Below are 16,015 nucleotides of genomic sequence, written 5' to 3' on the forward strand. Positions count from 1 at the left end.
TTTCTCCCTCTCTGTCTGCCCCTCCCTCACTCATGCTTTGTCTCTCAAAAATAAATAAACGTTTAAAAATTTTTTCAAAAAAAAAAAAAAAGAAAGTTAACAATAGGGGCGCCTGGGTGGCTCAGTCAGTTAAGTGTCCAACTTCGGCTCAGGTCATGATCTCGTGGTTTGTGAGTTCAAACCCCACATCGGGCTCTGTGCTAACAGCTCAGAGCCTGGAGCCTGCTTTGGATTCTGTGTCTCCTCCTCTCTCTGCCCCTCCCCTGCTCATGCTCTGTCTCTCAGTAATAAATAAATGTTAAAAAAATAAAGAAAAGAAAAGAAAGTTAACAATAGAGGAAACTGGATGCAGAGCAAACAAACTGTACTATCTTTGCAGCTTTTCTGTAAATTGAAAACTATCTAAAATAAAATTTTTACTTTAATAAAAAAATGTTAAGTAGTCTATGAGAAATATTGGTACAGTTATACTCTGCGCTTTGTGTCCCAGTGTAAAACACTTGGCGTTTTTCAAAGGTGTACGTAGAGCTTTGTTCAGCACTTTACAGGATCAGCAGTCTTGCCAAGGACGCAGTGCAGGTATCACCCCTTTAAACCTGACAATATTGGCAAAGAGAGAATGTCTGCCCGCTCCTGCCGTAAAGTGGCAGGCCCGGTGCCCAGCAGTGCTGCCTTGGGTCCCCCCACATGCCATGTAAAAAGGGAGGCTGTTTTGTGGCAGGTGTTTAACTTCTGTTTAATGCAAGGAAAACATTTCCTGAGGGAGCTATATCCATTTTTATGTATGAAGGCAAACAAGCGCCAAGAAAATTCTACAAATACACAATTTACCAAAAATGATGTTTTGAACCTTTTTTTCCCACTTTGACACGTCTGTCTTCTAAGGTTCTTTGCTGGTCTACGTCGATCACCTTCTTGGAGAAGGGGCCTTCGCCCAAGTCTATGAAGTTACCCATGGAGATATGAACGATGCCAAAAATAAACAGAAGTTCGTTTTAAAGGTAAATAATCTGAGCGGTTTTTTGTGTAGGGTACAAATGAATTTTAGGACTTGAGTTTGTCAGCCCCCTTTTTTCTCTCTCGAGACAACAGTGACTTCGTTTGGGTCTGTAGTCCACAATTAAGAAACATAAACTGTCCAGCAAGGATTCGGGACGGCCTTGCCACAAATGACCTCACAGCAGACCCCATGCTTCGACAACAGTCCGTAGCTTGTCATCACCTTCTACCCCACGTCGTTTGTTGGGGTACACGTTGTTTTCTGGCTGTCATTTTCCAAAATGTGAGACTGGATGTGAATGTCACATACCTGACTTGCAGGTCCAGAAGCCTGCCAACCCCTGGGAATTCTACATCGGGACCCAGCTGATGGAGCGACTAAAGCCAAACACGCGACACATGTTCATCAAATTTTATTCCGCCCACTTATTCCAGAATGGCAGTGTGTTGGTAGGCGATCTCTACAGCTATGGCACGTTGCTGGTGAGTGAATTTGATGTGAACATGATTTGGAAGTACGTTTTTGGCCTGTGCCCTGCTCGTACCTTTTGTGGTTGGAGCTTCTGTCGGAGTGGCAGGTGGGATTGTTTCATTAATCCTGTGCAACCAATTCAGGATTCCACTCTCTGTTGTTTCTAGAATGCAATCAATCTCTATAAAAATACCCCTGAAAAGGTGATGCCTCAAGCTCTAGTCCTCTCTTTTGCGCTCAGAATGCTCTACATGATCGAACAAGTGCACAGCTGTGAAATTATTCACGGAGACATTAAGCCAGACAATTTCATACTCGGAAACAGGCAAGTGTTGCACTTTCAATGCAGTTCTGTTTCCCAGCAGCCTTCCATTATTTGTGCTCATGCCGCCTGGCCCTTGTTTGTGTTTAATATAGATTTTTGGAACAGGATGGTGACGATGATGATATATCTGCTGGCTTGGCATTGATTGACCTGGGGCAGAGTATAGATATGAAACTTTTTCCGAAAGGAACTACATTTACAGCAAGGTGTGAAACGTCTGGTTTTCAGTGTATTGAGATGCTCAGCAACAAACCATGGAACTACCAGGTACGGAACTGAAGTGAGAGAGTTGAGAATTGATTCCTTTATCATACTTACTATATTTTACAAATGAACTTGGGGCTGTAGTTAGTTTGAGCCGGTCTCATCCTCTCCTGTGCTGGGAGTTAAGACCATGCTCAAGTGTTTTCAGTTGCACACATATTCCGTGGCGAGAGGCTTCGGAGGGCAGGTGGAGACCAGCCACCAGAGCCGCAGGGGAGGGAGGTGGGAAGACTCCAGGCTGCCCGTGTGGAAGACAGGCTGGAGCACTGCGTTTGCCCCTAGACAGAACGGAGGACTTGAGAAGCACACAGTGGCTCAGGGAGAACGGCTTTCCCAGGGGCTGCCTCAAGAGGCAGTGGCCGGGAAGCCTCCAGCAAAGCCCACGCAGGCATTACCCAGCAGGGCATTTCGGTGGGGGTTTGAATAAGCTATTTATTTATTTCTTCCACAATTACTTAAAAGTAAAAGCCTGTGGTTATCTACTTGCTGCGTAAGTTAGAGAGACCTCTTCACGTACTCTTGTGCGCGTGACTATTTTAGTCACACGTGCCTTACGTTTCCTCTGTAGCTTGATTACTTTGGAGTGGCCGCAACAGTGTACTGCATGCTTTTTGGCACTTACATGAAAGTGAAAAACGAAGGAGGAGTTTGGAAGCCCGAAGGTCTTTTTAGGAGGTGAGTGTTCGCGTTGGTGCCACAGTGAAAGACCACGCATGGTGGAATGTTGGGTTCCGTCTGGTGGAGAACAGATCTCTGCCGCTGCGTGGAAAAGCCCTGCCTTGGGAGGTGCGGTGAGGCAGCACAGTCCTGGACGCGGGGCCCAGTGGGCAGGGTACAAAGCCCCGCTGCTGCTGCTGCTGTTTCCGGATCCCAGACAGTGTGGGGCAGCCGATGTCCTCCGGTGAAAGCTCCTGGCCACACGGTCAGCATCCTGTACGCCCTCAGATGTTCCTCTTTACCCTTTAGAGGGACCACCTGGTGTCACTGAGCCTCAAGCTTTTGCTGGTTTTCTCGCGTTTGTAAATGAGAATAATGCCGAGCGTACTTTCCTAAGATGTTGGTTTTTGTTTTTTTTTTAACTTTTTTTAATGTTTGTTTATTTTTGAGAGGGAGAGAGACAGAGTGTAAGCAGGGAAAGGGCAGAGAGAGAGAGGGGGAGACACAGACGAGCAGGCTCCAGGCTCTGAGCTCGAACACACGAACTGCAAGATCATGACCTGAGCCCAAGTCGGACGCTTAACCAACTGAGCCATCCAGGCGCCCCTCCTAAGATGTTTCTCATAAGAAGCAAAGGAAATCATGTACGTGGAAGTGCTCTGTAAATTATGAAGTCATATGATGAGGCAGCTGTCTGTCACAGGATAGGCTTTTAGGTCCTATCTCTGTGTGACTGTAGTTTCTGTAAGACTGTTTTCTCATCTATAAAATCATAGTGAAAATTAATGACTAGACTAGAGCTCTTTCTGGGAACATGGATGGCTCTCTTAATAGTGTCACGTGAATAAGCTATAACAATGTTCAAGGATTTGGTACGTGCAGGTTCACTATATCAGTTAAACTTCTCTTAACTTTTTTGAGGTATAAAAACATATGCAGGAAAGGACACTTGCCTTTAGCGTGCAAAAAGTCTAATGGAGTTTCACATGTTCATCTTGAAGAAATTTAAGCTGGGACTCCCCCAGCCCTCCCACCCACACCCACACCCACACAGCCCGACCAAAAATACGAAAGTAGTTGGTGGTAATTTTACAAAATGTAGTGCCAGTTCATAAGTAAGATTAGATCCAGGCCCTGAAGGAAAACTTATAGCTATGGTTTATTCTGCATAATGAGTCATCAAATTTAGTAAATACTCTATTCCTTCTCTCGCTCATAATCAAAGGACCAGAGGGTTATTCAGAAGGCTTCTGTCTCTGACCACCAGTGTAGAGAAAAATCTTAACCCTCAGCAGGCCTGATAGTAATGGGCTGAATATTCTGTCTGAAACTCAAATCTAGTTGTACTCTGCTTTTTCCCCAGTGCCTTATCTCCATGCTGTGGGATTTTCACAGTTAATTTTAATGATCACAGTAGTCGGAACTCTGAATCTGAACTCTATTCTGGGGAGTCCAGCCTGCCTACCTGGTCCCGGCACATTCACAGTTAGGCCCATCAGAACCATTCGGCCAGATTGGCAGATTCTGGGAGTATGGTATATAATGCTAGCGGAAAGCAGATCGATTTTCATAGATAGATAGATAGATAGATAGATAGATAGACCGACCGACAGACAGTTCTCCACTGAAGAGCTATTATTTCTAAGCTACTTAAGTCATTTTTTTGGAGTAAGGTGTGTACATTTAATTAGATCTTCAGTTTCTCTTACCTATAATAGATTCCAATTCTTGGTGCATTATAATGTGTTTAGATGAAGCTCTATTCAGCCGTCCGAGCATGTGGAAGCCAGAGGCAGGAGTGAGGTGGCCCCACGTGTTGCACACTACATTTTATCTTGTATCCATGCGTTGTCTCTCCAGGCTTCCTCATCTGGATATGTGGAGTGAATTTTTTCACATCATGTTGAATATTCCAGATTGTCATCATCTTCCATCTTTGGATCTGTTAAGGCAAAAGCTGAGGAAAATATTTCAACAACACTATACAAACAAGATTAAGACCCTACGTAACAGGCTGATCGTATTGCTCTTAGAATATAAGCGTTCTCGAAAATAAAATTCGGACATTCCCTAAAAATCACTTTGTAAATGCTCGCGTACTCACTTTGACCCTTGATGTTTTCCACACTTGTTGTTTATGTCAATATTTCTTAAAAATAAAGTCTACAACATATGTCCATGTGGCCTAGTCATTACAAATATTTCAACAAAGTATAGCAGGCTGATGGGGCGGGTGGCACTTGAAATGCAAGCCTTCGTGAAACTAAGTTGGAGGTGAACATTCCCTGAAGTCACTTTTAATACCAACCTGTTCACTTTAGCCAAAAAGCCAAAAAGCAAGACAGCTTTTTACTAAGTTGAGGGTTTATATTTGTATAAAATAGACAAAAATTTTTCAAATGATATTCAAAGGACTTCAAATTTTTATGGATAGAATTTGACCGTTCTTTATTGTACCTGTTCTTCAGTGCTGTCCATAGGAAATATTACGGTTATAAATCTTAAGCTTCTTCCTCTTTTTTTTTTTTTTTTTTTTTTTTTGGAAAGTACCATTCAAAAGAGTATCCCCCATCTTGAAAATAGTCTCATAAGCTGTATAACAGACAACTTAGCACTTTTTGACATTTAAAGCTGGAAGGGTCCTATAAACTGAACTGAACAGCCTTCCTCCAGGGCCTTCCTCCTTCTTTCCTTAGCATTATGATGTAAAGAAAGTTGAGGCAACTCCCAATTCAGGAGCACAGTGAACCGCCTCCTCCCTTACTCCCACCCAGCAGGTACCCCATTCCAGAAGCAGCCATGACCCACTTTTAAATCTTTCCCAAAATGATTCTAAGCCTATTTCTGTACACTTTTCATATTTAACTAGCATAAGTAGGGTTTTTTAAATTTAATATATAGAATATTTACTACATAGAGGATGGTCTCATTTTTGTTAAGGGCTGTATAATATTTTCGTTATATGATGTATCTGTAAATTCCTAGAAACGAAATCGCTGGGTCAGAGGTGAATGCATTTGAACTTTTGTGTCAGGATCTGCACATAGCCCCCATACAGGCTGCGCCAGCACGAATGAACATCTGTTCCCCTACGCCTGCGCTAAAAGCACGGATCAGGCTCTCCACACACGCTGCTCTGACGTGGAAAAAATGGTATCTCCTTACTCTGTCCATTTGCATTCTCTTCTGAAATTAGGCCAAATATATTCAAGCGCTATGTGTGTTCTTCTGTGAACTCTCTAGTCTTTGTCCCCTTTCCATTTTGATCTTTTTCAGGTGAACCTGAAGGAGCAGGTATGTGAGGTACAAATGTGAGGTACAAATATTTGTCCCACTTTGTCATCTGTCTCGGAACTCAAGATTTCTGTTTCCACGAATTTTTTTTTTAAGATTTTTTTTTTTAATGTTTTATTTATCTTTAAGACAGAGAGAGACAGAGCATGAGTGGGGATGGGGCAGAGAGAGAGGGAGACACAGAATCCGAAGCAGGCTCCAGGCTCCGAGCTGTCAGCACAGAGCCCGATGCGGGGCTCGAACTCACAGACCGCGAGATCATGACCCGAGTTGAAGTCAGACGCTCAACCCACTGAGCCACCACCCAGGCGCCCCTGTTTTCCACGAATTTAAGAAATGTTTGTTTTATACTCTGATTTATAAAGTTTCAAATGGCCTTTTTTGGCTTTTGTGTCTCAAAATGCCATTCTCAGTTGAGAAATACAAAAAAAGTGCTCTCATTTTTTGATACTAGTGCTCATTTAAATACTTAAGACTAGGGACGCCTGGGTGGCTCAGTCAGTTAAGCATCCCACTCTCGGTTTCGGCTCAGGCCCTGATCTCACGGTTAGTGAGTCGAGCCCCACGTCAGGCTCTGCACTGACGGCATGGAGCCTGCTTGGAACTCTGTCTCTCCTTTCTCTCTCCTGCCCCTCCCCTGCTCACGCTCTCTCACAATATAAATAAATAAACATTTAAAAATATTTAAAATAAATACTTAAGACTAAGCTTTTGACTGCTTAAATCAGATCTAGTTTCCTATTTCTTTCTAGGTGGTAGTTTGAGCATCTGAACCCTATTGGTTTCTGTAAAAAGCTTTTCAGATGGTTCTTTTGAAGTTTCCCAGTAACTAGTCATCACTACGAAAATCATGGGTTTTTAAATTTTTTTAACGTTTATTTATATTTGAGAGAGAGAGAGAGACAGTGCGTGAGTGGGGGAAGGGCAGAGAGAGAGGGAAACAGAATTAGAAGCAGGCTCCAGACTCTGAACTGTCAGGAGACAGCCCAACGTGGGGCTTGAACCCACGAAACATAAGATCACGACCTGAGCCGAAGTCGGACGTTTAACCAACTCAGCCACCCAGGCGCCCCGTATGAAAATCATGTTTATGTCTTTCCCAATTTTTCGCTGGTGATTTTTCTCTCGCTGGCCTAGGACCACTAGGAAAGGGCTAAACAGTGGTGGCGCTGGGCAGCCCGGCCTCCTGCTTTAGCGGGAGCTCTTCTCATGTTTATCCAGTGAGCTCACGATGCTGCCCCGTGGTAGGGGTTTTTAGTCGCGTTGAAGAAGTACCCATCCATCTCTTCTCGCACAATGTATTAGGACACTTTTTTCTTGACCATCTTCCCATCTGTATTGGTCCAGCTCTCTGCCATTCCTCTGTGTGAATTTATTGATTTAACCAGTCCTCTATTTACAGACCATTGGTTTCACCGTTTTATTGCTACAAAAAAGTTGAGTGCATGTGCAAATGTGTCTGCAGGATAAATTAATAGAATGGGACCCCAAAATATGCTTTATTTTGAAAATAAAAAATGTAATCTACATGACTGATTACACACTCAATCTGGAAGGAAGCTGAAAAGGGACAGACCTCCTCAAACAAACTAACATTACATTTATTCTGAAAGTGTCAAAATAACCGAGCACTGATAAACCAAGATTGTGGTTTGTTTTTTTTTTTTTCTTTCAAAAGTGGCTGTTTTCAAAGGAAAACAAGACAAGAAAAGATAAGGGTGCTGTTGACTAATCTAAGAGTGAAATGTGTCCATCTGGGAAAGGCCGCTGTGGGTGCCTTCAGTCTTGGGCAGGGAGGACACTTGGTGTCCAGCCCCCATTTAAAGAAAACTTTTTTTTTAATGTTTGTTTTTGAGAGAGAGATTGACAAGAGTGTGAGCAGGAGGGGCAGAGAGAGAGGGAGACACAGAATCCGAAGCAGGCTCCAGGCTCTGAGCTGTCAGCCTAGAGCTTGATGCTGGGCTGGAACTTGTGAACCACGACTTGTCAATCATGACCTGAGCCAAAGTGGCCGCTCAACCGACTGAGCCACCCAGGCACGCTGGCGTCCAGCCCCTACTGACTTGTCCTTTGTTCCCATCCACCCATTTGCTGTTACTGGGTTGTCAGCTTCTCTCACACTCCAAATATCGTCCATGCTATTTGCACCAACAACCTTGACCTGACCACAGTGTCGTCTCAGCACTGCTGTCGCCCATCTGGTGTCTGGTCTATGCCAAGGGCTTTACTTAAATAAACTTCACAGTCTGATTTCCTAGCAACGGCCTCGTCTCCAGGGAGAAAGGCTTGATCTGAACAAAGTAAGCTACTTTAAGCACTTCAGCCAAATAGTTTTCGTTTTGTTCTGTTTTGTCCATTACCTAGTACAAACGATAGCAACCATCTTCATTTAATTATAAATCAGTTGTCTGGATTGCACACGCGCGCGCACACACGCACACACATGCACTGTTTACCTGCACGAGGAAACAAGCTGTGCATCTAAAGGGCAACTGAAATGGATGAGGCATCCGAAGTCAGCTCTGGGAGGGAGGAAACTTTGGGCTCACTCCGCTAATGAGACCGAAGTTTCCCTGAGGACGGGGCTGGGTCTTATTCAATATCTGTGTCTCCTGAAAAGCTGAGCAGGGGTGCAAGTAATCCCAAGTGCTCAAACTTTGGCTAGACTCGGCATAGATTCCAATTTAATATCTATCTTGGGTCCAGGCATTTCCTACTCATTCTTGGCCCCACGCTCCACATTCTAAGAAAAAATCTGCTCACGTAGGAAGTTCGGAGATTACTGTTACCAGTGCCCTTTCCCTCTGGATTTTATCTGTGGTCTAACGCAATGATTCTAAAATTTACTTTTCCTAAGACGTGAAGGAACTTACAAGCATAACTCCTGCCTATCAGAAGTAAGAGCCCCTCAAGAGCCGGGCATTTGGCCCAGTGTAAGTTCACCTGCAAAGCTATCACTCACACCTTTTTCTGCCATTCATCCCAGGAGGTCAGCGTCCTTGGTCGTCCATTTCCCTGATCCCTCAAGTCAGTCCACCTGTCCGTCGGCTCCATTCCAGAATGTTTCAGACAAACCCATTTCTGGGCTGGGTAGGCTACAGGCAGGCCAAGGTGCTATAATGGAAAACCCACACACACAGTTTAGGGGAAACAAGTGATTTCAAGCTCCTGTTACTGTCTGGGGGTAAGCGATCCCATGCGGGCACTGACCCTGCCATCCTCCACAGAAGGCTTCCAGGATGTTCGAATTGCTGCCATTCTCAGTGGTGGAGAAGACACAGAGACTGCTCCCCAGGGCAAGACCTATGAGGTACAGGCCCCAGTTGGGCTCACGGCCCGCAGGTCTAATCAGTCATGTCGTCCCATTCCCCTGCCGGGGAGACAGAAATGAAGTGTCCAGCTGGGACAAAACGTGGGGGTGACAAGTTCACTGAAAGGCAGAAGACAGACCTGGAGAAAGATGTCAATCACAGCCACAACTCCCTGTTCCCCTTGCTCTGAGACTGTTCACGGAGGCGGGGGGGCCGTGGGGGCCCCCTGGTGGCCATGGGGGCTGCTGCACGTCCATAGTACCGGGATCCAGTCTCTCCCACCCAAGGGAGTCACACATGAAGAAAATTACGTGACAAGGTTTACTCTGTTACAGTTTAATGTTGAACACGTGGAACAATGTATAGGTCTATGAATAAGTAAAGCTTTCAATGAATCACGAAACGCTGATGGTACAGAACATTTGATAGCGTTTTGTGTGTGCGTATATACAAACACACGTATCTCAATAAAAAACACTGGTAAGTAAAAAAAGATTCTTGAATAATACGTAGGAAAAACGTCATGACATCCCTCTTAGAATAAGAAATGCAATTACCTTTGGCCCTTGAATAACATGAGTTTGAACTATGCAGGTACACACATAAGCAGATTTTTTTTATAATTACAGTATAGTACTGTAAATGTATTTTACGTATGACTTTCTTTTCTTTTTAATTTATTTACTTAACCTCTACACCCAATGTGGGCCTCGAACTCATGACCCGGAGATCAAGAGTCTCATGCTCCACCCACTGAGTCAGCCAGGCACCCCTTCCTTATGACTTCCTTAACATTTTCTTTTCTCTAGCTTACTTTATTGTAAGAATATAGTATATAATACACATAGCATGTGAATTGCGTGTTAATCAACTGTTTATGTTATTGGTAAGGCTTTTCTGGTCAACAGTAGGCTATTAGCAAAGTCTGGTCCTGGGGGGAGTGGGGGGCGGGGAGTCAAAAGTTTATGCAGACTTGCAACCCTACCCCCTCATGTTGCTCAAGGGTCAGCCGTATACCCTATATTCACATGCATGATACACATGACTGTAAATGGGTAGATCTGTTTCCAGAAGGATACACAACAAACTCAGCACCACCACTGGGAAGGGGGGTGTCCGACTGTCAGTGCAAGAATGAAGGGGAGGTGGGTGTCAGGAGAAGGAAGAAGAAAGAGCAACTTTTGTCTTTTTACTGTATTTCGGCATTGAGTTGTTTTTTGGGTTTTTTTTTTTTTTTTTTTTACAATGACTGCATAGTCTGTAATCGAAAAACGCCCAGCACGTTTTCAAGTTAAAGAAATTAAGTTGTCACTCGATACATTTAGTGTCATACTTGACATCACAATAAATGTTAGATATACAAAGAAATAGGAGCAATCCAGAGGATGGCAGGGCTCCATGAATCCCCTCAGAGGGGTCAGCAATGCCCCACCTCCTGGGGTGCGTCATGGTAAGAAAATTCTAAAGCACCAACGCCGGACCCCAGGCGTGGCTTTAAACCAGGAACAGCAATCTGTAAGAGCAAACACTGAAGCGGCTGGGTCAGGGTGCCACTGGGTCCTCATCCTCCTTCACTCCTACACTCCTGGGACGGAGGTGCCATTTACCCCAAGTGCACGTGAGCAAACGGGGCACAGAGAGATGAAGCAGCCCGCTCGCTGGGGAGCCGGGGTATGACACTGGGCGACCTGGCCCCAGAGTGGGTGCCCGAAACCTTGGCCCGGCTCCTACACCAGAGGTCACCCTCAGAACCAAGGAAAAGAAATCCCTCCCCAGCCAGCGTCAGATGTCACCCCGACGTGACACATGACTCAGGTCTCACTGCACCTGAGGTCAGGGGCCCCTTTATAGTGGGGCCCGTGACAAGGTACAGAAGAATGAGTCATACCCTGACAACTCACAAAGGATTACGCTCGCTCAAATGCACTTGCGAGGCACAAGGGTCAGAGTCCTGGAGACGGAACGCAGAATGGTGGTTTCCGGGGGCGGGGCGGGGAGGGGGGCGCGGAAGGAGGGGGTTGCCGTTGACCGGTTGCGGTTCCATTTGGGAAGACAAAAAGTTCTGGAGACCCGTTGCACAACAGTGTCGATATGCTTACAACTATCGAACTATATACGCTTAGACTTGGTTAGGATGGTAACTTTTATGTGATGGGTGTTTTACCACAGTTAGAAATTCGGTTAATAAATAAGATAAATCCCTTTTAATTTCCCGGAAGGAGCACATCACCGCACTGGGGGACTTCCAGCTGGAGAAAGTGACCTCGGAGACTGATTTACTCACAAGCTAGCTATCATTGTAATGTAATTAAAGAAGCTTTGAGGGGGGGGCGCCTGGGTGGCTCAGTCGGTGAAGCGTCCGACTTCGGCTCAGGTTCACAGGTTCAAGCCCCGCGTCGGGCTCTGTGCTGACAGCTCGGAGCCTAGAGCCTGCTTTGGATTCTGTGTTTCCCTCTCTCTCTCTGCCTCTTCCCCCCCTCACATTCTGTCTCTGTCTCTTAAAAATAAATAAACATTAAGAAGATTTGAGAGGGGTGCCTGGGTGGCTCGGTGGGTTAAGCGTACAACTTCGGCTCAGGTCATGATCTCACGGTCCGTGAGTTCAAGCCCCGTGTCGGGCTCTGTGCTGACCACTCAGAGCCTGGAGCCTGTTTCAGATTCTGTGTCTCCCTTTCTCTCTGCCCCTCCCCTGTTCATGCTCTGTCTCTCTCTGTCTCAAAAATAAATAAACGTTAAAAAAAAAAAGAAGAAGAAGCTTTGAGAGCCTTCCCTGGAAAAAGAAGCAACTGTGACAGAATTTTATTTTTGCATTCATGTTTTCCTTCATTTTCAATAAACACCACATCTAAAGGCTACTGTATTAGATATATTCCTTTACCATATGTAAATATTCAAAATTCATTCACGTAACACTGTAGCATGTGATTTAATAGAATCGCAAAATATCACATAAAAATAAATGAAAAGCTTTTACACACCCACTGAAGGGACATCACACGGGTAGGTCCATGTGTATGATCAGTGCCCCTCAAAATCTCTTCCAAGATTTCCCCCTCCTTACTGCCCTGGTCAGACCTCAGAACAACCCCAGGCAGGGCACTCGGAAGCAGCCTTTCCACACCTTTCAGCTGGTGGCTCAGGGCAGGAGGGGCCGATGCGCAGGCTGGTCACAGCACAGAGCGACCTGGGCTGGGAAAATCACCTCTAGATAGAATAAGCCAGAAGGGATGGCCGCCCAGCTTGGTTTCCACGTGTGCACCTTTAAAGGTCCAGGATCACGCACTGTTTTCGAAATTGGGATTCTTGGGATACAGGTCACCGGGTGAAAAGTTCAGAATCTCATCCAACGAAGGGCCTTCCTCCTCTGGGGCAATTTCAGACTCAAACATCTGCTGCAGCAAGGCGTCCACGGTCCTGTACTCTAGGAGGAGGGAGAAAGGCACATGGAACTGGCACCTGTTGGGGCCGGAAGGGGAAAACTCGGCCCGGGGCAGAGCTGGGCTTTCCGGAAGGATGGCCCCTGAGTCGAAGACGATGCTCTAAGCATGGCTAGCCAAACGCTCTTTGGAAGAAAGGATAAAAAAGTCAGGAAAGAACCACTCATCTGTGCTGGTGCGGACCCCACTGCGCTCCTCAGCCACCCAGAGCTCTAGAGCCCGAGGAGAAGGTGCTCCCTGGAGGATGGGGGAGGGTGACGCCTGGTAAGGGCGCCCTGCTCACGCCACGGCTCCCGCAGGCCATGCTGAGCTGCTCACTCGGAGGTCGCGCCTCGGCCAGAGACCAAACTGACACGCAGGTTGCTCTGGGTTATTCAGCCAACCGCTAATTCGCTGAGAATAAAATGGCTAAGGAAATAGGTGTTGAGGGTCCCCATGTCCCGGGTACATCGTGAGGCCCTGGGGATACAGCGGAGGGCAAGAAGACATGGCCCTGCACACGACGGGAAGCTTTGAGTCTACAAGGAAAATAGACGGTCACCAAACAGTCACTCAAAGATCAATGACATGCAGCCAGCATGGCGAGTCACAGAGGGAAGGAAGAAAGGCTAAGAGAAGGAGAGACCAGGCATACATACGGGCTGCAGCGGCCACGACAAGGGACCTTGTCTTTTTGGTTTTGTTTTAATTTTTTTAATGTTTATTCTTGAGAGAGAGAAAGGGCAAGCAGGGGAGGGGCAGAGAGAGAGGGAGACACAAAACCTGAAGCAGGCTCCAGGCTCTGAGCTGTCAGCACAAAGCCCGTCGCGGGGCTCGAACCCATGAACCGTGAGATCATGACCTGAGCCAGAGTTGGACGCCCAGCAGAATGAGCCACCCAGGCGCCCCTTGCCCTTGTCTTTATCCTTAAGACACCGAAGGTCAGATTTGCGTTCGGAAAACATCTTTCTAGCCTCAGTGAGGAGCATGGATCGGAGGAAGTTTTGCATTGGGTTAAAACTTACTTTTTTAAAACAAGTTTACTTATTTTGAGAAAGAGAGAAAGAGAGCACAAGCAGGGGACGGGCAGAGAGAGAGGATCTGCGATAGCAGTGTGGAGCCCGACGTGGAGCTCGAACTCACAAACTGTGAGATCATGACCTGAGCCAAAATCAAGAGTCAGATGCTTAACCAACTGAGCCTCCTAGGCACCCTTAAAACTTACTTTTGGATGCAATTCTGAAGTACAAGCCTTTCAGGTCCTTCCTTTTGTTGTCTCCATCGTCCCCACTAAAGCCACTGTCCTTAGCATCCACATTATCAACGAGCTTCCCGTCCTGCATTTCTTCTCTTCAAGGAGGAAGAGACATGAACAGGGTCAGGTCCCTCAGCTGAGTCCCGCCTGTGTCCTCCCAGCCGGGGCCCCGTGTTACTGTCCAGCCACACCCAAGGCTCTGGACAGTGAAGGTCCCGGAGAACTGACCCACAGGACCAGGCTGGGTGTCACGAGAGACTTAGAGATTAAACGTGGCCAGTCCGCTTCTAAAGATCTGTGAGCTACACGAAGGGGAACACAATACTCACTCTTGGATTCCCACTCCGAGCTCTTGAATCTTCTTCTCGATAGCAGTTTCTACTTCACTTTTCTCTAAGGAATATGCCACAAAAAATGCCTCCAAGATGAATGCTATGAAAATACTGGGAGAGAGGAAGAGGTAGAGGGCGTTAGCCGAGGTCCAGGTGACAGGGAAGCCTGGACCCAAAGAGTGTGTGAGCCCAAATAAAAAGGCAGCCTATTGTTGCAAAGAAAATACAACACAGAAGGGAGGAATGACAAACAGTATCTCTCGAGGATTGGGCACAACTTTCATTCACTCGGAAAACCATTCTTCTTTTATAACCTCTTTAAACAGTGAATATTAAAAAAGAAAATGGGTCTGTTTCTAGGGGAAGCTTAGGCCAAGTATTTGTTGGTAGACAATTCTCTGTGAATATCTCAAGTTTCTGCACAGTCTGGGCTGTCTGAGCAAAGGCACGGAGAGCCGACTCAGGAATGCTTGTCCCCCGAGACATTCCAGGATGTAAAGCTCAACAACACCTCCCCTACAGAGAGAGCCCAGGGCAGCAAAGACTCACCTTGCCCTCCCTGGGGGCCTGCTTCCACTCCAGGTGAAACTAAAGTCCCTTTCTCCCTCTCCAGAGGGGGGGATGGGCAGGTCCCCAGCCGCCCTATCTAAGATCAGTCTCCTCATTCTGGAGCTCCTTCCTGCATTCCCACCCCAGGCGGTGCTCACCACGCTGCTCATTGTGGACGAAGGTTCGGGGAACGGACACGGGGTATTGCTCTGCCGCTGCTTTCGCCATGAGTAATACAGCGTCTTTGTCTCTGACCCAAGGTGTCGTACCTTCTACCTGTGTGTACGCGTGGTATATAGGCGCGGATTGATCTGCTGGCGTGCAGGCAGGGAGGAATCTCAGACCCTTCGCCTTTTCTGCCTTAACAGTGATGATGATGGAGCCCAGGGCGCCCATGGCGCCCACAAACTTTTGAGAGGAGAGGACCAGGAACGTCCCTACAGCCTTCCACGCTGTTGGCCCTGATGGGTCCCAGCGCTCCAGCAACCTCTGTAAGAGCCACCCAGGGAGGTGTTTCTCTCTTGTTCCCACTACGTGTTCCATTCAGGCTGTGTAAGGACGAGCAGGCCTGATCGGAGCCACCCACGGGGTTTCTTCCCCTCCCCTCCTCGGCCAGGATTCTTTTTTTTTTTTTTTTTAACGTTTATTTATTTTTGAGACAGAGAGAGACAGAGCATGAACGGGGGAGGGTCAGAGAGAGGGAGACACAGAATCTGAAACAGGCTCCAGGCTCTGAGCTGTCAGCACAGAGCCCGACGCGGGGCTCGAACTCACAGACCACGAGATCATGACCTGAGCCGAAGTCGGCCACTTAACCGACTGAGCCACCCAGGTGCCCCCAGGATTCTTGAGTCGTTCCCGAGCCAAAGTCAGTAAAGTGGTGGCTGGCCAAAGCAGGCCTGATGTGACAAGGACGGTGTGGTGCCGGGAGGTCACCCCAGGGGCTGCAGGCGCACCGCCGTGCGAGGGGTATGGCAGTCGGGAAACCTCTCTGGAAGAGCATTCCCGTGATCAAGGGGACTCAGCTCCGGGTCCCACGAGGAACCGAGGAGCTAGACCCAGAGGTTGTGACGCATGAACAGACGCTGGAACAGAAACCCTGTGGAGTGGTGGTGGGGTGTCACAGCAGCTGTCAAACAGC

General features: G+C 46.9%; 2 protein-coding genes across 6 annotated transcripts in view; one reads left to right on the top strand and one right to left on the bottom strand.

Moving 5' to 3' along the window:
* BUB1 (BUB1 mitotic checkpoint serine/threonine kinase) overlaps positions 1-4,890 on the top strand; it is a 47,012-nt gene extending 42,122 nt beyond the window's left edge. The window contains exons 20-25 of the mRNA XM_011281169.4: positions 886-1,001; positions 1,321-1,482; positions 1,639-1,796; positions 1,889-2,063; positions 2,629-2,735; positions 4,578-4,890. Coding sequence (XP_011279471.3) covers positions 886-1,001; positions 1,321-1,482; positions 1,639-1,796; positions 1,889-2,063; positions 2,629-2,735; positions 4,578-4,773 — 914 coding nt within the window. The 3' untranslated portion in view covers positions 4,774-4,890. The remainder of the gene's footprint in view (positions 1-885; positions 1,002-1,320; positions 1,483-1,638; positions 1,797-1,888; positions 2,064-2,628; positions 2,736-4,577) is intronic.
* Positions 4,891-12,088: 7,198 nt separating this feature from the next.
* LOC101089184 (two pore calcium channel protein 1-like) overlaps positions 12,089-16,015 on the bottom strand; it is a 69,586-nt gene continuing 65,659 nt past the window's right edge. For all 5 annotated transcript variants that reach the window (XM_023251896.2, XM_045054590.1, XM_023251898.2 and 2 more), the window contains 3 exons: positions 14,323-14,436; positions 13,964-14,088; positions 12,089-12,743 (listed from right to left, as the gene is read on the bottom strand). In XM_023251896.2, coding sequence (XP_023107664.1) covers positions 12,598-12,743; positions 13,964-14,088; positions 14,323-14,436 — 385 coding nt within the window. In that variant the 3' untranslated portion in view covers positions 12,089-12,597. The remainder of the gene's footprint in view (positions 12,744-13,963; positions 14,089-14,322; positions 14,437-16,015) is intronic.

The sequence above is a fragment of the Felis catus genome, chromosome A3, assembly GCF_018350175.1.
Source record: "Felis catus isolate Fca126 chromosome A3, F.catus_Fca126_mat1.0, whole genome shotgun sequence".
NCBI lineage: Eukaryota > Metazoa > Chordata > Mammalia > Carnivora > Felidae > Felis > Felis catus.